Source organism: Macaca mulatta, chromosome 4 (assembly GCF_049350105.2).
Source record: "Macaca mulatta isolate MMU2019108-1 chromosome 4, T2T-MMU8v2.0, whole genome shotgun sequence".
Classification (NCBI taxonomy): domain Eukaryota; kingdom Metazoa; phylum Chordata; class Mammalia; order Primates; family Cercopithecidae; genus Macaca; species Macaca mulatta.
This window is the reverse complement of record NC_133409.1, coordinates 43,406,983-43,428,742: the sequence shown is the minus strand read 5'-3', so window position 1 is coordinate 43,428,742 and position 21,760 is coordinate 43,406,983. Positions and strand designations below refer to the sequence as shown.

The window sequence follows — 21,760 nt, the reverse complement described above, 5'->3', positions numbered from 1 at the left end:
ATTGGTCTGAATGAAAAGACATCAAACGTAGGGTAACTTTACTTGCTAGATAGGAGAAATATTTTAAATAGACAAAATTTTCTAAATTTCAGTGTCTTTCTCCATTGCCTTCATTTTATGAGACTTGCGCTTGTGTAACTGACACCATAATTTTGCAAGATTGTTGTGTTATATTTTAAGATTGAAAATGATTTCATCATAATCTATCCCTAGCCCACACTCCCTGCTCCCTTCCTGAGTCCCTTTCCTCCAAGTGTGTTGATATAAAATGAGTTGTGTTTTACTGTTTTGTTGTCTTAAAAACCAAACGTTATACCTTACGTTCAGATAATTGTGGGGCATGGAAATGTAAGTGCAACAAAAGACTAAGGCACCATTTTTTCTTTCCTTTCCTTGTTTGCCTTGGGGACGGAAGCAAACACCACGAGAACAGCCAGGGTGGCTGGTCTGTCTCATGTCTCTCGACGATCTATGTATCAGCCATTTTCACTGGGTACTCTGTGTCACAGGCTGACAAGCCACAGACTTCAAACCCTGCTAGGAAAGAACTTTCTTCTTTTAGACATACAGAAATCATACAGAAATCAAGGCACAACAGTACCTTATATGGGGAAATTGGTGAATAGCTGAAAATCTTATTTAGGAATAATTTTGAAGTGTTCTGGATTATTTTACAACAGAAGTCACCTCTTTCTTGATTATGACACCCAAGAATATGTTTTTATAGTTGTCTTCTTCCCAGCCAAACCCATAATCATACATCTTCCTCCAGTTAATAATCCCTGGTACTAGATGTCTGAGTTTACATATCAGCTTGATTTACCAGCAGATATTGCCTTAGGAATTATATTTATTTTTAAGATGATAGATCAATATAGTGTTTTCAAATGAGTAACCCTTGAAAATGACCCATTTGGGGACAATGCTGTAAGCAAAAGCACTGGGAAATATACTTCAAGAGTTAGAAACATATCAAGGATTATAGATTCTTCTATAATAATGTGCAAAATCAGAATATCGTTTGTGTCATCTAGATACAAACCTTAGCATGGCCCCAATGCTGATCAGTGGTTGGAAAGGCTTTTTACATTAGGAAACATTGTTCTCTGAGACACTAGTTTAAGTGGGGCTGGTGGTGGGGAAAACGCAACAGTTGGATAGGCAGGCAGACTCTAACCCTCACTACTGCTGTTTGGTGGCGGAGTGGAATAGGAGTCTGCTACACAATGATGTCTACACAATGATGTCATAGACACGGCCCACCCTGCCCAGCCACTCCCTCACAGCCTGGCGAACTCTGATGTCAGTCACGTGACAGGTCAGCTGACTGATGCACGGGAACACTGCGGGCTGGAGGGCCGTAAAGGTCTGGTCTGGGAGAATCTGAATCTGATTGAGAACTGTTAGCACCATGTTGGTCCATGCCTAAGAGAAAGGATTTAAGAAAATTAGTGGCTTTCCCCCCTGGTTTTATTTGAACACTTGAGAGCAGCCCTGCCAATGTGGAAATGGTTTTTTTTTTTCAGGCTGTAGTTGCAATAAATTAGTTTTTGTTCATTTAATATGCCTGTAATAAATTGTAGGCATATTAATTTATTATGCCTACATCATAATTTCACATCCATAAAGATGGGCAGAGATTCGCCTTATTTTCAGCTTTCACAAACTACTAAACTCTTACTCCTTAGATTAGAAAAAACAAAAGCAAAAATAAAAAACCTCCCTTGCCTTCTCACAATGAGATCTCCATAGGCCATTCATCTCAAACTCATTTTTTGATGCACCATAGAATTACACTCTAAGCCCCCCTGAAGATTGAGAATTTTTATGTGCACAGGATGGGCTAGAAAAAGTTGAGATGAAAACAATTTGAAAAAAGTTAATTGGCATAACCACACAATATTTGCTTTTTTCGTTTGTATAATGCTTCATAACTACAGAATTTCTTCAGTGCCATTTTTGAATGACACACTAAGAACTCGATGCCAGTTAAAGCTTACTTTTTTTAAGACAGGGTTTCCCTATGCATCCAAACTGGTGTGCAGTGGCACTATCTCAGCTCACTGCAACCTCTACCTCCTGGGATCACGCAATCCTCCTGGCTCAGCCTCCCAAGTAGCTGGGATTACGGGCATGTGCCACCTTTCCCAGCTAATTTTTGTATTTCTTTTTTTGTAGAGATGGGTTTTGCCTTGTTGTCCAGGCTGGTCTTGAAAAAGCTTACATTTTATAAGCTTTAGCCTCATCTTATTTATACAGCTAAGTTCCTAATTTTCAATAATACACATTACAATGGAGAAAAACAGTTCCTGAAATTACCTGAGAGTAAAATTCCAGCTTCATAATGATATACTGATACTGGGAAATCCTGCACTTAGGCTCGGGCAGTCCTCTGACTTTGGAGGGAAATTGGTTCGTACTCCCTACCTGTTTCTATAAATCTTAGCCTGTGTGAGCCCGCTCTGCAAGGGGGGCCCATTCAGTACTGGAAACCCAGCTTCCCGCCCACCTCCTCTGGCCGCAGGGGTGTACCTGGATCTGTGCTTCTGCGTCTCTCACCGAGACACTAAGGGAGCTGCCGGTGGAGCCTGAGCGGGGCCTCTTGTCCTGTCGCAGCAGCTCGGGGCCTGCGCTGAAGGAATGCCGCATTTGCCCTTGGTCCATCAAGTGCTGGGGACGCTGAAGCAGTGGGGAGTCCTGGCCCCTGGGACCCAGTGGCTCTCCTTTCTTCTCCACTTTGACCTCTTTGGGGAACGCGGCCAGGTTGTGCTGCTGTTTCCTCTTTTTGTATTCGGTCATCAACTTTGAAATGGTCTTGTCGGCCGCCATGGTGTAGATTTTGTTGCCTGCATTCTCCCACCACTCCTTCTTCCGGCTGGGATCCTTCTTCTCTACTTTGGGGCTGGGGGGCAGCAGCAGCAGGTCCCCACCAGCGGTCTTCAGGCTCAGGGACTCGCCCGTGTGCTCCCGGCACTGGCTTCTGTCGTCCTCGGAAGGGGTTTCTTTCCCAGAGAAGCCCCCCGTGGATGGGGTGGATGACTCGGACTGGAAGGAGGGCAGGATGAAGAATGGGTCGCCCTTGAAGATGGGAGGCTCCTCCAAACAGTTCTCCAGGTCCAAGTGCATCTGGATGTAGTTGTTGCACAGTTCCATGCACAGCTTGTGCAGCCTCTTGACCAGCCACACCCAATCTGCGTTGCTGACAGGCTGGACGCTGAGCAAGGGCATCCGTGCCCGCCACTGTCTCTTCTCCTTGCCTCTCGGGGGGCTGACCTGGGCGGTTTCCTCAAAGATGTCTTCATCCTCCGATGAACACTGCTGGGAAGAATCTGTGCTTCTCTCGTCGTCCTCAAAAAGGACCTTCTTCACTTGCTCGGCCGTGATGGTTTCTTGATTGGTGAGAACAGCACACACCAGGGCGTGGAAATAAATGTTAAAGCTCATCGCAGACTGACGGTAGAGGTTGGCGGCGCCCCCGATGCCAGACACTTTCTTCAGCAGGCACTTCAGCCCGGGGCTGGTGTCAAACTCCCTGGCAGTCCTGTAAGAGTCCAGCAGCAGGTCGAATATGACTGCCAAGTTCTGCATGGAGATGTATCTGAGGAAGCCAGCCAGCTTGGCTTCTGGCACTTGGATCGTCTTTTCCTCTCCAGGAGAGGGGCCTTTGACAAACTCTTCTAACAAGATGTCATATAAGTTCTGGAGTAACACCTGATGGGACAGCAGGCTCACCACAATTTCCCTGAAAGACACGCTTCAAGTGAAAAGAGAGGGATCAATGAATGGTTTTCTGCCCTACATCAGGTATTTCAAAGCAATATAGACGTTACCCATTTCAGAATGATATATGCAAATTTACAAACTAAACTACCTCTACTCAAATGTCTTCCGTGAAAAAAGGCATACTTTTTGGGCATTACATGATAACCTTTTTAATCACAACTAGTGGACTTCTTGACACTTTAAAAAATTCCCAAAGCTATAGAATATAAGTTATGATGCCAAATTAACAGTTAACATCAAGATATATTTGTGAAAAGATATCACAGTTGAAGAGGGCTGGGGGCTTTTTTTGCCCTTGGGAACACAGAATACATTTTGGGTTTTCCTATAACCCATCGCATGAGGTCAGGTGTGGAATTTTCCATTTGTGGTGTCTCGCTGGCACTCAAAAAGTTGGGGTTAGGGATGCTCAACCTGTCCTATGTTTGCCAAATTTTTAAATTCACCAGTGTGGTTCAGTGTGGTTTTGGTTTCCAGTTTCATTTCTTTTCACTGCTCTTAGAATTTTATGAAAATAGTTGAGGCCATTATATGGCCAATTAATGCCCCAAACTGGATAATTATAAAATTATGACAACTGTTATTAATTTCAAAGGTCTAGCCATCATGTTAATAACATTTTGCTTTATGTCTCACTATGACTTTGAATGTAAAAATTTGTATAAGTAGGAAAAGTGCTTTTCTAACAGCAGAAAATGACAAATCCTGCATAAATCTCAATGTCAACTTTGCCCTTTGTCTAGTCCTCACTGAGGGAAAACACATTACTCTCAAAAACAGCAACCTTTTAAAATAAATCACGTTCACTTTTTTGTGGTAAAATAATACATAAAAGTTACTATTTTAATTTTTTGTGTATACAATTCAGTGATATTAAGTATATTCATAATGTTGTGTAACCATTACTGCTATCTATTGCTAAAACTTTTTCATCATTTCTAACAGAAACTTTGTACCCATTAAACAACTCTCCATTTCCCCAGCCTCAGCTCCTACTTAAGCTACCAGTAAACCCGAACACGCGTTCTTCTGAAAAAGAGGGCTCCAAAAGCTTATACCAACTTGGTCCAAAAGCTATCAGTTTGTTCTAATGTTTTCTGTCCATACTATAAGGATGTGAACTAAAAAGGGAAATTTTTTAGTCATCAGACAAGTCTGTCCCCATGACACCTATAACATCCTCAAGGGACGGGACACTACCTTATTCATCTTCTTGTCCCCAGTAACCGGGAAAATGGTGAGAGCAGCATTCAGTAAGTCTCCAAGTCAAAGAAGGAAAGCAGGCTGGCTCTGGGCACAGGCTGCCTGAAGGAAATGCTCCCCCTGGGAAATTGCTCTGACATTTGAACCCCACTCCCCTAGGATCCTGGATCCCTGACGCAGGAAGCACCACCAGAGGGGTGAGTTTAATCAGCCTGGTGAAGGCGTGAAACCCTTCGCTCACAACATTGTTTTTTATTACCTTCCCTAAGAAATGAAAAGCCATTTTCCAGCCAACACCTAAAGTGAGGCCAATGCAAAGCCATGTCTGAATTGTGGAATATCTTCATCCACCGAGATCATTTTTTGGATGCTTTAAGAGATACAGCTCCTAACTACGCATGTAAAAAAAGACAGCAAATCCCCTTTACCTGAGGTTTGGGTTAAAGGATGCAGTGACAAGAAAACAGAATGGGAAGGAAATAATACTGAAGAGATTAAGGTTTCACAAAGATAAGTGAAACAATTTTATAGATATGCAGTTCTTAATCATCTATGCTGATAGGAGACAAAGATCTCAAACAAAATCAACAAATAACTTTCTAATTCAGCGTACCCAAGGGTTTCAAGCTTTTTCTCAGCACACCTTTAAGAAGTCTGCCATTCTCCAGATTGGATAATTGAGAATTATTTGCATAACAAGTGGTTGACTTAAAACATGCTAATATATATATATCTTTTAAAAATTATTATACTTTAAGTTCTAGGGTACATGTGCACAACGTGAAGGTTTGTTACATATGTATACTTGTGCCATGTTGCTGTGCTGCACCCATCAACTCGTCATTTACATCAGTTATAACTCCCAATGCCATCCCTCCCCCCTGCCCCCTCCCCATATTAGGCCCCGGTGTGTGATGTTCCCCTTCCCATGTCCAAGTGATCTCATTGTTCAATTCCCACCTATGAGTGAGAACATGTGGTATTTGGTTTTCTGTTCTTGCGACAGTTTGCTGAGAATGATGGTTTCCAGCTGCATCCATGTCCCTACAAAGGGCACGAACTCATCATTTTTTATGGCTGGATAGTATTCCATGGTGTATATGTGCCACATTTTCTTAATCCAGTCTGTCAGTGATGGACATTTGGGTTGATTCCAAGTCTTTGCTATTGTGAATAGTGCCGCAATAAACATATGTGTGCATGTGTCTTTATAGCAGCATGATTTATAATCCTTTGGGTATATACCCAGTAATGTGATGGCTGGGTCATATGGTATTTCTAGTTCTAGATCCTGGAGGAATCGCCGTACTGTTTTCCACAATGGTTGAACTAGTTTACAATCCCACCAACAGTGTAAAAGTGTTTCTATTTCTCCACATCCTCTCCAGCACCTGTTGTTTCCTGACTTTTTAATGATTGCCATTCTAACTGGTGTGAGATGGTATCTCATTGTGGTTTTGATTTGCATTTCTCTGATAGCCAGTGATGATGAGCATTTTTTCATGTGTCTGTTGGCTGTATGAATGTCCTCTTTTGAGAAATGTCTGTTCATATCCATTGCCCACTTTTTGATGGGGTTGTTTTTTTCTTGTAAATTTGTTTGAGTTCTTTGTAGGTTCTGGATATTAGCCCTTTGTCAGATGAGTAGATTGCAAAAATTTTCTCCCATTCTGTAGGTTGCCTGTTCACTCTGATGGTAGTTTCTTTTGCTGTGCAGAAGATCTTTAGTTTAATTAGATCTCATTTGTCAATTTTGGCTTTTGTTGCCGTTGCTTTTGGTGTTTTAGACATGAAGTCCTTCCCCGTGCCTATGTCCTGAATGGTATTACCTAGGTTTTCTTCTAGGGTTTATATGGTATTAGGTCTAACATTTAAGTCTCTAATCCATCTTGAATTAATTTTCATATAAGGAGTAAGGAAAGGATCCAGTTTCAGCTTTCTACTTATGGCTAGCCAATTTTCCCAGCACCATTAATTAAATAGGGAATCCTTTCCCCATTTGTTTTTCTGAGGTTTGTCAAAGATCAGATGGCTGTAGATGTGTGGTATTATTTCTGAGGGCTCTGTTCTGTTCCATTGGTCTACATCTCTGTTTTGGTACCAGTACCATGCTGTTTTGGTTACTGTAGCCTTGCAGTATGCTAAGTCAGGTAGCATGATGCCTCTAGCTTTGTTCTTTTGACTTAGGATTGTCTTGGCAATGCGGGCTTTTTTTTGGTTCCATATGAACTTTAAAGCAGTTTATTCCAATTCTGTGAAGAAAGTCATAGGTAGCTTGATGGGAATGGCATTGAATCTAGAAATTACCTTGGGCAATATGGCCATTTTCATGATATTGATTCTTCCTATCCATGAGCATGGTATGTTCTTCCATTTGTTTGTGTCCTCTTTTATTTCACTGAGCAATGGTTTGTAGTTCTCCTTTAAGAGGTCCTTTACATCCCTTGTAAGCTGGATTCCTAGGTATTTTATTCTCTTTGAAGCAATTGTGAATGGAAGTTCATTCATGATTTGGCTCTATTTGTCTGTTACTGGTGTATAAGAATGCTTGTGATTTTTGCACATTAATTTTGTATCCTGAGACTTAGCTGAAGTTGCTTATCAGCTTAAGGAGATTTTGGGCTGAGACAATGGGGTTTTCTAAATATACAATTATGTCATCTGCAATCAGGGACAATTTGACTTCTTCTTTTCCTAACTGAATACGCTTTATTTCTTTCTCTTGCCTGATTGCCCTAGCCAGAACTTCCAGCACTATGTTGAATAGGAGTGGTGAGAGAGGGCATCCCTGTCTTGTGCCAGTTTTCAAAGGGAATGCTTCCAGTTTTTGCCCATTCAGTATGATAATGGCTGTGGGTTTGTCATAAATAGCTCTTATTATTTTGAGATACGTTCCATCAATACCGAATTTATTGAGAGTTTTTAGCATGAAGGACTGTTGAATTTTGTCAAAGGCCTTTTTTACATCTATTGAGATAATCATGTGGTTTTTGCCTTTGGTTCTGTTTATATGCTGAATTACGTTTATTGATTTGCATATGTTGAACCAGCCTTGCATCCCAGGGATGAAGCCCACTTGATCATGGTGGATAAGCTTTTTGATGTGCTGCTGGATTCGGTTTGCCAATATTTTATTGAGGATTTTTGTATCGATGTTCATCAGGGATATTGGTCTAAAATTCTCTTTTTTTGTTGTGTGTCTGTCAGGCTTTGGTATCAGGATGATGTTGGCCTCATAAAATGAGTTAGGGAGGATTCCCTCTTTTTCTATTGATTGGAATAGTTTCAGAAGGAATGGTACCAGCTCCTCCTTGTACCTCTGGTAGAATTTGGATGTCAATCTGTCTGGTCCTGGACATTTTTTGGTTCGTAGGCTATTAATTATTGCCTCAATTTCAAAGCCTGCTATTGGTCTATTCAGGGATTCAACTTCTTCCTGGTTTAGTCTTGGGAGAGTGTAAGTGTCCAGGAAATTATCCATTTCTTCTAGGTTTTCTAGTTTATTTGCGTAGAGGTGTTTATAGTATTCTCTGATGGTAGTTTGTATTTCTGTGGGGTTGGTGGTGATATCCCCTTTATCATTTTTTATTGCGTCTATGTGATTCCTCTCTCTTTTCTTCTTTATTAATCTTGCTAGCAGTCAATCAATTTTGTTGATCTTTTCAAAAAAAACCAGCTCCTGGATTCACTGATTTTTTGGAGGGTTTTTTGTCTCTCTGTCTCCTTCAGTTCTGCTCTGATCTTAGTTATTTCTTGCCTTCTGCTAGCTTTTGAATGTGTTTGCTCTTTCTTCTCTAGTTCTTTTAATTGTGATGTTAGAGTGTCAATTTTAGATCTTTCCAGCTTTCTCTTGTGGGCATTTAGTGCTATAAATTTCCCTCTACACACTGCTTTAAATGTGTCCCAGAGATTCTGGTATGTTGTATCTTTGTTCTCATTGGTTTCGAAGAACATCTTTATTTCTGCCTTCATTTCCTTATGTACCCAGTAGTCATTAGGAGCAGGTTATTCAGTTTCCATGTCGTTGAGCGGTTTTGATTGAGTTTCTTAGTCCTGAGTTCTAGTTTGATTGCACTGTGGTCTCAGAGACAGTTTGTTATAATTTCTGTTCTTTTACATTTGCTGAGGAGTGCTTTACTTCCAACTATGTGGTCAATTTTGGAATAAATGCAATGTGGTGCTGAGAAGAATGTATATTCTGTTGATTTGGGGTGGAGAGTTCTGTAGATGTCTACTAGGTCCGCTTGGTGCAAGGTTGAGTTCAATTCCTGGATATCTTTGTTAACTTTCTGTCTTGTTGATCTGTCTAGTGTTGACAGTGGGGTGTTGAAGTCTCCCATTATTATTGTATGGGAGTCTAAGTCTCTTTGTAAGTCTCTAAGGACTTGCTTTATGAATCTGGGTGCTCCTGTATTGTGTGCATATATATTTAGGATAGTTAGCTCTTCCTGTTGAATTGATCCCTTTACCATTATGTAATGGCCTTCTTTGTCTCTTTTGATCTTTGATGGTTTAAAGTCAGTTTTATCAGAGACTAGGATTGCAACCCTTGCTTTTTTTTGTTCTCCATTTGCTTGGCAGATCTTCCTCCATCTCTTTATTTTGAGCCTATGTTTGTCTCTGCATGTGAGATGGGTCTCCTGAATACAGCAAACTGATGGGTCTTGACTCTTTATCCAATTTGCCAGTCTGTGTCTTTTAATTGGACCATTTAGTCCATTTACATTTAAGGTTAAGATTGTTATGTGTGAACTTGATGCTGTCATTGTGATATTAGCTGGTTATTTTGCTTGTTAGTTGATGCAGTTTTTTCCTAGCATCAATGGTCTTTACATTTTGGCATGTTTTTGCAATGGCTGGTACCGGTTGTTCCTTTCCATGTTTAGTGCTTCCTTCAGGGTCTCTTGTAGGGCAGGCCTGGTGGTGACAAAATCTCTCAGCATTTGCTTGTCTGTAAAGGATTTTATTTCTCCTTCACTTATGAAACTTAGTTTGGCTGGATATGAAATTCTGGGTTGAAAATTCTTTTCTTTAAGAATGTTGAATATTGGCCCCCACTCTCTTCTGGCTTGTAGAGTTTCTGCTGAGAGATCTGCTGTTAGTCTGATGAGCTTCCCTTTGTGGGTAACTCGACCTTTCTCTCTGGCTGCCCTTAACATTTTTTCCTTCATTTCAACTTTGGTGAATCTGACAATTATGTGTCTTGGAGTTGCACTTCTCAAGGAGTATCTTTGTGGTGTTCTCTGTATTTTCTGAATTTGAATGTTGGCCTGCCTTACTAGGTTGGGGAAGTTCTCCTGGATGATATCCTGAAGAGTATCTTCCAACTTGGTTCCATTTTCCCCCTCACTTTCAGGCACACCAATCAGACACAGATTTGGTCTTTTCACATAATCCCATATTTCTTGGAGGCTTTGTTCATTTCTTTTTACTCTTTTTTCTCTAGACTTCTCTTCTCGCTTTGTTTCATTCATTTGATCTTCAATCATTGATACTCTTTCTTCTAGTTGATCGAGTCAGTTACTGAAGCTTGTGCATTTGTCACGTATTTCTCGTGTCATGGTTTTTATCTCTGTCAGTTCGTTTACGGCCTTCTCTGCATTGATTATTCTAGTTATCCATTCTTCCGTTCTTTTTTTCAAGATTTTTAGTTTCTTTGCACCGGGTACGTAGTTCCTCCTTTAGCTCTGAGAAGTTTGATCGACTGAAGCCTTCTTCTCTCAACTCATCAAAGTCATTCTCCGTCCAGCTTTGATCCATTGCTGGTGATAAGCTGCATTCCTTTGGAGGGGGAGATGCGCTCTGATTTTTTGAATTTCCAGTTTTTCTCCCCGCTTTTCCCCCATCTTTGTGGTTTTATCAGTCTTTGGTCTTTGATGACAGTGACGAACTGATGGGGTTTTGGTGTGGGTGTCCTTCCTGTTTGTTAGTTTTCCTTCTAACAGTCAGGACTCTCAGCTGTAGGTCTGTTGGAGATTGCTTGAGGTCCACTCCAGACCCTGTTTTCCTGGGTATCAGCAGTGGAGGCTGCAGAAGATAGAATATTGCTGGACAGCGAGTGTTGCTGTCTGATTCTTGCTCTGGAAGCTTTGTCTCAGGGGTGTACCCAGCCATGTGAGGTGTGAGGTGTTGGTCCGCACTGAGTGGGGGATGTCTCCCAGTTAGGCTACTCAGGGGTCAGGGACCCACTTGAGCAGGCAGTCTGTCTGTTCTCAGATCTAAACCTCCATGCTGGGAGAACCACTGCTCTCTTCAAAGCTGTCAGACAGGGTCATTTACATCTGCAGAGGTTTCTGCTGCTTTTTGTTTAGCTATGCCCTGTCCCCAGAGGTGGAGTCTACAGAGACAGGCAGGCCCCCTTGAGCTGCAGTGGGGCCACCCAGTTCGAGCTTCCTGGTTGCTTTACCTAATTAAGCCTCAGCAATGGCAGACGCCCCTCCCCAAGCCTCGCTGCTGCCTTGCAGTCAGATCTCAGACTGCTGTGCTATCAATGAGGGAGGCTCCATGGGCATGGGACCCTCCCATCCAGGTGTGGGATATAATCTCCTGGTGTGCCATTTGCTAAGACGCTTGGTAAAGCGCAGAATTACGGTGGGAGTTACCCGATTTTCCAGGTGTTGTGTGTCTCAGTTTCCCTTGGCTAGGAAAAGGGATTCCCTTCCCCCTTGCACTTCCCAGGTGAGGCGATGGCTTGCCCTGCTTCAGCTCTCGCTGGTTGGGCTGCACCAGCTGACCAGCACCGATTGTCTGGCACTCCCCAGTGAGATGAACCCAGTACCTCAGTTGAAAATGCAGAAATCACCCGTCCTCTGTGTCACTCGCGCTGGGAGCTGGAGGCTGGAGCTGCTCCTATTCGGCCATCTTGCTCTGGGAATCGCTAATATATATATATCTTAAAGTACTAATTAAGATTATGTGGATTAAGTAAAGCTTGGGGCTATCAATGTCAAGGCTATTAAAACAAACCCAAACCAACTAACACAGGTTTCTCTACTTAAATGCTGTAATCTGGTTTTAGGATTACATCTAAAGTATGCACCTGGCCAGCATATAGTTTTCCATAGGTCTAACTCATCTTCCACTACATCCTATACTGAACTAAGAATTGCCCCTGCAAATAAGAGTCAAATCTAAGAATGCAAAGCATAGAGAGTTTGGCTGAGAGCTCCTAAAGAATGTTAAGGAATGTCTTTTGCCTCAGTGACCAGTGGGATTGGTGAAAGAATTTAATATGCTTATTTTGTTTTGCCTAACTACAATGAGTGGGCAATTGCCTATTAAACGTGCTAGGAAAATTTATGAGCCATGTTGCTATATTTTCAAACTGTAACCTTTTAAAACCAATAATATAAGGATATTAGGCTATTCCTCCTATGTTTTATTTATAATTTGAATGCAACCTATTCCTTTTTCCTACTTTTACATCAAAAATATTTCAGCAAGAATAACTGGCTGAATGTGAATTAGAAATAGGAAAAAAGGAAGAAAAGAACTGAAATTCTGAAGTAAATCAATGCTTAAAGATGCCAAAGGATTGAACAATCTTTGGTAGATAAAAAAATGACCAACACTTAAAAATCAGTGACTGGTGGTTGAGGGAAACAGACTAGAATTGGTAGAGTTTTATTGCTGAAGTTGGGTGACTGGTTCACATTTATTTTTTATTCATGCTTCATAACTTTTGAACATTCTACATTTTTTTTGTATGTACCAATAATTGACCAAAAAATTATTACCTAGAAATTTCACCCAAATAATTGTTATATTAATCAAACTGCCCTGCTAACCCAGCTACCTGTTTGTTTGTTTTGAGATGAAGTCTTGTTCTGCCACCCAGGCTGGAGTGCAGAGCGATCTCAGCTCACTGCAACCTCCGCCTCCTGGGTTCAAACGATTCTCCTGCCTCAGCCTCTTGAGTAGCTGGGACTACAGGCATAAGCCAGCATGCCTGACCCAGCTAACTTTTGGACAAATCACCCAGAGCTTGTGAAATGATACCAACTATCTTTATTTGGGCTGCCGTAACAAATACCATAGACTGGGTGGCTTACAAACAACAGAAATTGGTTTCCTGTAGTTCTAGAGGCTGGATGTCTGAGATCAGAGTGCCAGCATGGGTGGCTTCTGGTGAAGGCCCTCTTCCAGACTACAGATGACCACATGGCAGAAAGAGGGCAAGGGATCTGCCTCTTCTTTTAAGGACACGAATCCCTTTCATGAGGGCTCCACCCTCAAGACCGAATTTCCTCCTGAAAGGCCCATCTAACATCATCACATTGGGGGTTAGGAGTAAAATACATCAATATTGGGGGACACATTCAGTCTACTGCAGCAACTCTCTCCTTGAAATGGGAAACGGCAGAGGCCTTATGCCCAACCAGACCTAGTTGTTTTTTTTTTCTTTTAAGACAGGGGTCTCGCTCTGTCACCCAGGCTGTAGTACAGTGGTATGATCACTGCAACCTCCGCCTCCCGGGTTCAAGGGATTCTCCTGCCTCAGCCTCCTGAGTAGCTGGGATTACAGGTGCACACCACTATGCCCGGCTAATTTTTGTATTTTTAATAGAGACAGGGTTTCACCATGTTGGCCAGGCTGGTCTCAAACTCCTGACCTCAGGTGATCCGCCTGCCTTGGGTCCCAAGGTGCTTGGATTACAGGTGTGAGCCACTGCGCCCAGCCCAGAGCCAGTTTTGATTCTGACTCCACCTCTTTGCAGTTGTGTGTCCTCGGGCAAGGGACCCAAGCCTCTCTGTATGTGCCCTCACTGTGTTTCACATAGAGTGCTCAAATACTTAGCATTACTATTAATGTGTCAGAAGTTTAAAAGTGGGAAATCTTGGTCATTGCCTTCATCCTCAAATCTAGAACGAAATTTTTAAGGGAGGATGATAGTGTTTAGAAAGGGCAAGTTTCCTGGGGCAGAGCATAGACCTTTTTGTCTTCCAATAGCCATTATTGTTCCTGGGGAGGTTTATGCGCTTCTCACTGAAACAATCAGAACCATGCCTCAATTTACTTCTTATTTTTTAATGAGACAAGGTTTTGTTCTGTTGCCCAGGCTGGAGTGCAGTGGCACAATCATGCCCACTACAGCCTGGACCTCCTGGGCTCAAGTGACCCTCCCACCTCAGCCTCCTGAGCAGCTGGGACTACAGGCGCATGCCATCACGCTTGGATACATTTTTATTTTTTTACTTTTTTGTAGAGATGGCTCTCACTATGTTACTCAGGCTGGGCTCGAATTCTGAGCTTAAGTGATCCTCCTGCAGTTCTGGGATTAGAGTTGTGAGCCACCGCACCCGGCCCCTATTTTTGTTTAAGATAGTAAGTATATGACATTATGGGTTGGGCTGTGTTCCCCCAATTCATATGTTGAAGTCCTAACCTCAGAATGTGACTATATTTGGAGAATAGGTCTTTTAAGAGGTAATTAATTCAAAATGAGGTCATGAGGGTTAATTTTAATTCAAAAATGACTGGTGTCTTTATAAGAAGAGGAAATTCAGATATACACCCGTACAGAGGAAGTCCCTGTTAAGACACAGGAAGAAAATGGTCATCTACAGGTCAAGGAGACAGACCTCGGAGGAAACCTTCATATCTGACTTCTAGGTGCCAGAACTGTGGGATATACGGTTCTGCTGTTTGAGTCACCCGGTCTGTGGTACTTTCTGTGGCAACCTGGGCAACCTAATACATATGAAATGTGGGGAATTTGGTTACAAGGCTAACCGTTTTTATGAAAACCTTTGCTAAATGACTCCACAGATGTTTTCAGTATTCCTGGCCAAAGCTTGGATTACAATGCGTGAGAACTGGAAATGAATGAACGTTCTTATTCATAAGCACTCTATGAGTTGAGATTTAGGTACTTACCTTTTCTTGGTGTGTCCATTTGGTTTTTCATCAGGAGGCAGCTCAATAATGAGCTGGCAGGACTGAGCATGGTCAAAGTTGTTTGGTGTCTTTGGTGAGCACTGGGTGTCCAGCATAAACACCTGTATGGGTGTGCAAAGGTACATTTCAGAACTCCAGTGTCCTCTGCTTGACCTGTCAGGGATCAGCTGGATGACCCTGGGCAAGTTAAGCCTCATCTATAAAATGAGGATAATGGTTTCCTATTTGATATGTTTGTTGAGAGACTTAATTGATACGTGTATATTACATATGCAAAGCATTAGAACAGAGGAGTAAATAATCAGGGTTAGCTGCTGACACTAATACTAGCAACACTACTAGTTCTACTATGTGACAATTCATTATACCCCAAATAACAGGTATTGGCACTTAATATTAACTACAAGTAAATAAAGAGGGGCTTTGTAAAAGATTCTCTCTGATTTTTGAGTCTTTGGTATCATATTCAACACAGGGATAAAAAATGAGTTGGGACTTCTGTCAGGATTACTGGTGGTTACTGATAGGGCCACAGTGCTCTACTAGGCATGGCAGATGTGACTAAGAAAATACTGAGCACTACTGGCTCTCTGACCCAAATGATTTTCTTTTATATGACTTAAAATACTCTCACTACTTTCCTCTGGAAAGATTTTATATATATAATATATATATTATTTTGTATATTATAATAATATATATCATATAATCTTATATATAAATAATATATAAATAATATATAATTTATATATAAATTATATATATATATAGGATCTCACTCTGTTGTCCAGGCTGGAGTGCAGTGGTGTGATCATGGCTCACTGCAGTCTCAACGTCCTAGGTCAAGTGATCCTCCCACCTTAGTCCCTCGAGTAGCTGGGACCCAGGTGTGCACCACTATGCCCATCTATTTTTTAAACATTTTTTTCCTTTTTTTTCAAGTTTTAAGTTTGGGGTCCACGTGCACTATGTGCAGATTTCTTACATAGGTAAACGTGTGCCATGGTGGTTTGCTGCACAGATCATCCCATCATCCAGGCATTAAGCCCAGCAACCATTAGCTATTCTTCCTGATGCCCTCCCTCCCCCATCCCCCACAGGTTCCCAGTGTGTGTTGTTCTTTGCCATGTGTCCATGCATTCTCATCAATCAGCTCTCACTTATAAGTGAGAACATGCAGTGTTTGGTTTTCTGTCCCTGTGTTAGTTTACTGAGGATAATGGCCTCCAGCTCCATCCATGTTCCTGCAAAGCACATGATCTCATTCCTTTTTATGACTGCATAGTATTCCAGGTACCACATTTTCTTTATCCAGTCTATCACTTATGGGCATTTAGGTTGATTCCATGTATTTGTTATTGTGAATAGTGCTGCAATGAACATGTATGTGCATGCATCTTTATAACAGAATGATTTATATTCCTTTGGGTATATGCCCACTAATGGGATTTCTGGGTCAAATGGTATTTCTGCCTCTAGGTCTTTGAGGAATCACCACACTGTCTTCCACAATAGTTGAACTAATTTACACTCCCGCCAACAGTGTAAAAGTGTCACTTTTTCTCTACAACCTCACCAGCATCTGTTTTTTGACTTTTACTAATAGCCAATCTGAGTGGCGTGAGATGGTATCTCATGGTGGTTCTGATTTGCATTTCTCTAATGATCAGTGATGTTGAGCTTTTTTCATATGTTTATTGGCCACATGTATGTCTTCTTTTGAGAAGAGTCTGTTCAAGTCCTTTGCCCACTTTTTAATGGAGTTGTTTTTTCCTTGTAAATTTGTTTAAGTTCCTTGTCAATTTCATAGAGATGGAGTCTTACGGTATTGCCTAGGCTGGTCTTGCACTCCTGGGCTCAAGCAGTCCTCCTGCCTTGGCTGCCCAAGGTGCTGGGATTATAGGTGTGAGCCACCATGCCCGGGAAGGTTAGAATACTTTTAAAATATTGTCTTGCAAAATCTTGTAACAATTATCAGATTTTCAAATAATGAGTTATTTTAAGAGTGAATACATAAGGAAAATTTGGGATTGAGGAAGAAATAGAGAAGTATTAAGTAGTATTAAGTATTAAGAAGTGAAAGATTGTCCAGTTGTGGTGGCTCATGCCTATAATCCCAGCACTTTGGGAGGTTGAGGCAGATGGATCACTTGAGGTCAGGAGTTTGAGAACCAGCCTGGCCAACAAGGTGAAACCCCATCTCTGCTAAAAATGCAAAAATTAGCTGGGTGTGGTGGTGCACACCTGTAATCCCAGCTACTCTGGAGGCTGAGGTAGAAGAATCACTTGAACCTGGAGGTAGAGGTTGCTGTGAGCTGAGATCACACCCTGCACTCCAGCTTGGGCAACAGAGCAAGTCTTAAAAACAACAATAACAATAACAACAGCAAGAACAAAAAACAAAACAACAAAACAGAAAAAGAAGTGAACAATTCACTAAACAGTTCTTGCTGTTCTTCTCCATTAATGATCTATTTCAGAAGATTCTCTTGCTGTATGATTGGACAGGGTTGCAGAGACCACTGCAGGCACGCGTGTAAATGCTTTAGCCAGATGTACTAACTGCGTATTTAGAGCAGCTATCCCTTTGGAGGGCCACCTTCTTGGTTTCTCACTTCTAGCTACACCATTGCTGTAGCAGCCACAATTGCCATGCTGCTAGCAGTGGCTCTTCGTTGCAGCCTTACAACCTTTCCTTCCCAACTTCTGCAGACTGGCCATGGAGGCTTCAGTGGGACATGCTGCCTTCCTTCAGAACCAGCAGAATTATCAAGTCCCAGATGTTAGGGCATGTGCTCAGCAGAGATGTGAGAAACTGAAGATAGAAGGTTCTTGTCCCACTACCTCAGGATAGCTGGGAAAAGCCCCAAAGAAGCCAGACCTGGCTAAGAAACTTCTCAACTGACTGAGTTCTTTACATGGGTAATCAGGGGATCCCAGATTATCAGTGTGCTAAGAGAAAATTTTATTAAGAATTTAAACAGATCTGGTAGAGAAAAGGGGCCTTGCCTTTTGAGTATAACCTCCAATTCATTTCTTCAAATTTAACTCAAATGTGACAGTTCAATTACATTTGTAAAACTTGTTTAATATTTTAAATACATACCATGCATACACATGCATATGCATAAGCAAAATAGTTTCTTCATATGAAGACCCAATTCAGACATGTCTGTTGCTATTATATGATGGAATATTTAGCCAGTCAATGGTTGTTGGGAATTTAGTCCATTTCCATTTTTCACTACTATGAATAGCATGGTTATGATTATATATGAATTTGGGGATGGCATTTAGCTGGACTGCTGCTGAGAGTCACATCCAGGGTTTCCTAGAGGCAGACTGCCATGTCACTTAGGAGCTTAGGGCATATCTGTAGTTTGTGATAGTACTATATTCTTCCGATATTTCTGTGATTCAGTAACCTATTGATTCAACAAAGACATACTAAACATTTTCTCTAGGCCTTGCTCTAAAAATACCAAGGTAAATACACAGAATGTGTTCTCTGCTCCTCAGGAGCTGACAATCAAATTTTGTGACTTCTTACATGTGTCTCAAGAAGAGAAAGCCATTGGTATATGATGATTCCTGCATGAGTGAATACACTTGAATTTTAATGCTACATTCAACTCAAATGTAGTAAGCAACTTTTAAATGTTAAGTTCTGTGTTGTGAATGAAAGATATAAGAAAAAAGCCCAAATAAGTTTGCCATTGTTAGGCACTCATAGTCTAGCAGTTAACAGTAATAGTTAAGCAAATACTTACAGATAGCTCAAGCAAGTTACGTACAAAGGACAGTGATTCTATTTGATCTGGGCACTGGAGGATGCAACAAGCAAGAGATGATGGACAGGAGGTAATGCTGTTGATTGGGTTCATGTCATTCCTGGCAAAGAATGGTACTGGCAAGAGTTGGGAGCAACAAAGTGTATGTCCCTCAGGGAATGAAAGGCAATTTGGTGATGCAAGACCTTGAAGGAAGGTCTCCCAACATGCATTTCAAGTTTCTAGAGGCCCTGAGATCAAAAGCCCCTGCCCTTACCTGCTGGGCCATGGCTCGGATGCGCCAGTACTCGGCCTCGGCACTTGGGGAGGAGGATGGGGCCGCCACCCGCACCTGGCAGCCTTCCCCGCTGAAGCTCTCTGTGCCGCTGTGGAAGCAGCCCAGCAGGTCCTGGGAAGAAATAGCAGATGCTTACTGAGTGCATCCTGGTTCATGGGCCAGGCCCAGTCTTGGATCTGAGATCGTTACTGTGTCTGAGATAAAAGTACTGACCCAGCAACTTCTTTCTCACCCTCTGCAAGATCTAAAGTGAGGCTGCCTGCTCAGAGGAGGCAGAACCCATGTGCCCAACATGATAAGGGATCAGGAGCTAAAGACGGTTAGAACTGCTCCAGGGAGGGCTTCCTCCCAGTGATGTACCTTCACTGGCTTGAGTGTGGCAGAGAACGCATCTTGCAGGGCACAGCAGGCAAGCCTCCACATCTCCTCAGTGAACACAGGGCCTGCTGTCACAAGGACGTATCTGCCAAAAGAAACAAGTTGTTGTTTTTTTTTTGAGACGGAGTTTCAAAACAACATTGCTCTTGTTGCCCAGGCTGGAGTGCAATGGCATGATCTTGGCTCACTGCAACCTCCACCTCCTGGGTACAAGCAATTCTCCTGTCTCAGCCTCCTGAGTAGCTGGGATTACAGGCATGTGCCTCCATGCCTGGCTAATTTTGTATTTTTAGTAGAGACGGGGTTTCTCCATGTTGGTCAGGCTGGTCTTGAACTCCCAACCTCAGGTGATCCACCCACCTTGGCCTCCCAAAGTGCTGGGATTACAGGTGTGGGCCACTGCACCCGGCCACATAGGAGTCTTGAATTCCATTTTGTTGCCACAAAATTTAGGCCATATGGACTCATGCATAGGTTTATTCTGCAGCTCCCTGCCAAGTCTCCCTGTCTCAACCGTCCAGTATTCCATTGTCAAAATACTACTTCCTAAACCATTTTAATATAGAAATATCAATGGATCCCCTCTACAAATAGGCCAATCATTAAGCGTAGACTTGTATGCAAGACTGTATATATTCTGTAGTGATTTTTGGATTCTAGTTCCATTTTCCATCACTCCTCTACAACTAACAAGCAAAACCAAACCCCAAACTCTTATTGTCACTTACAACTCTAATCTCAATACTATTTTGTTCTTCTGCTTGGAAAGTCCCCACCTCCCCCATGCCTGTCCACCTTAGGGGAGGTGACCAGTGTCACTGCTACAACGAGGTCCTTGCTTCACTGTCACTATTTTTCATGTGACTCGCTCTCCCACGTGCCTGGCTTATTTCACTTAGCATAATAACCTCTAGTTCCCTCTATGTTGTTGTAAATGACAGAATCCCCCCCCCCAACTTTTTTTTTTTTTGAGATGGAATCTTGCTCTGTCGCCCAGGCTGGAGTGCAGTGGTGCCATCTCGTCTTACTGCAACCTCTGCCTCCCAGGTTCAAGCAATTCTCCTGCCTCAGTCTCCTGAGTAGCTGGGACTACAGGTGCCCACCACCACGCCCAGCTAATTTTTGTCTTTTTAGTAGAGACAGGGTTTCACCATATTGGCCAGGCTAGTCTCGAACTCCTGACCTTGTGATCTGCCTGCCTTGGCCTCCCAAAGTGCTGAGAATCCCATTCATTTTTATGGCTGAATAGTACTCCATTGTGTGTATGTACCACATTTCCTTTATGCATTCATCTATTGATGGACACAGATATGGTTTGGCTGTGTCCCCACCAAATCTCATCTTCAATTCCCATGTGTTGTGGGAGGGACCCAGTGAGAGGTAACTGAATCGTGGGGCCTGGTCTTCCCCATGCTGTTACAGGGAATAAGTCTCATGAGATCTGATGGTTATAATGAGTTTTCTCTGAGCCAGGGGTATAGCTCCAGTCCAAGTCTGAAAGCCTGAGAAGTGGGAGATGTAAGTACAGTCCAGGGGCAGGAGAAGACTGATGTTCCAGCTCAAACAGTCAGGCAGGGAAAGTACCCTCTTACTCGGCCTTTTTGTTCTATTCAGGTCTTCAGCTGATTGGACAAGGCCTACCCACATTACGGAGGGCCATCTGCTTTGCTGTCTCCACCAATTCAAATGTTCTTCTCATCCAGAAACATACCCACAATAATGTTTGGCCAAATGTCTGGGTACCCTGTGGCCCTGAACAAGCTCTCTCTTTGCCTACCACTATCCATGTAAGATGTGACTTGCTCCTCCTTGCCTTCCACCATGATTGTGAGGCCTACCCAGCCATGTGGAACTGTAAGTCCATTAAACCCGTTTTTCTTCCCAGTCTTGGGTGTGTCTTTATCAGCAGCACATGAAAATGGACTAATACTGACACTTAGGTTGCTTCTAAATTTTGACTATTGTGAACACGGGAGTGCAGCTATCTCTTCGATATAATTATTTCCTTTATTTTGAGTATATACCCAGCAGTGGGATTGCTGATCATATGATAGCTCTATTTTTAGTTTGAGGAGCCTCCAAACTGTTCTCCATAGTGGTTGTACTAATTTACATTCCCACCAACAGTGTACGAGGGTTCCCTTTTCTCCACATCCTCTCCAGTATTTGTTATTACCTGTCTTTTGGATAAGCTATTTTAGCTGGCATGAGATGACATCTCATTGTACATTCAATTTGCATTTCTCTTATGATCACTGATGCTGAGCACCTTTCCATATACCTGTTTGCCTTTTGTATGTCTTCTTTTGAGAAACTGAATCAGAATACTTTGTATAATGTCTTACACAATACACATTTGCTGACTGAACACTGAAATGAAGAATTATTAGCACATAGTCATTTTTAATTACAAAAGTCTACTTACAGAAA

At 42.2% G+C, this 21,760-nt stretch overlaps 1 protein-coding gene across 2 annotated transcripts in view; it reads right to left on the bottom strand.

The window, feature by feature from the left end:
* Positions 1 to 832: 832 nt before the first annotated feature.
* The window catches only part of ARFGEF3 (ARFGEF family member 3), a 182,374-nt gene continuing 161,446 nt past the window's right edge, over positions 833 to 21,760 (bottom strand). For both annotated transcript variants that reach the window (XM_001095348.5, XM_077999463.1), the window contains 5 exons: positions 19,313 to 19,415; positions 18,932 to 19,063; positions 14,864 to 14,985; positions 2,533 to 3,754; positions 833 to 1,425 (listed from right to left, as the gene is read on the bottom strand). In XM_001095348.5, the coding sequence (XP_001095348.3) occupies positions 1,234 to 1,425; positions 2,533 to 3,754; positions 14,864 to 14,985; positions 18,932 to 19,063; positions 19,313 to 19,415 (1,771 nt within the window). In that variant the 3' untranslated portion in view covers positions 833 to 1,233. The remainder of the gene's footprint in view (positions 1,426 to 2,532; positions 3,755 to 14,863; positions 14,986 to 18,931; positions 19,064 to 19,312; positions 19,416 to 21,760) is intronic.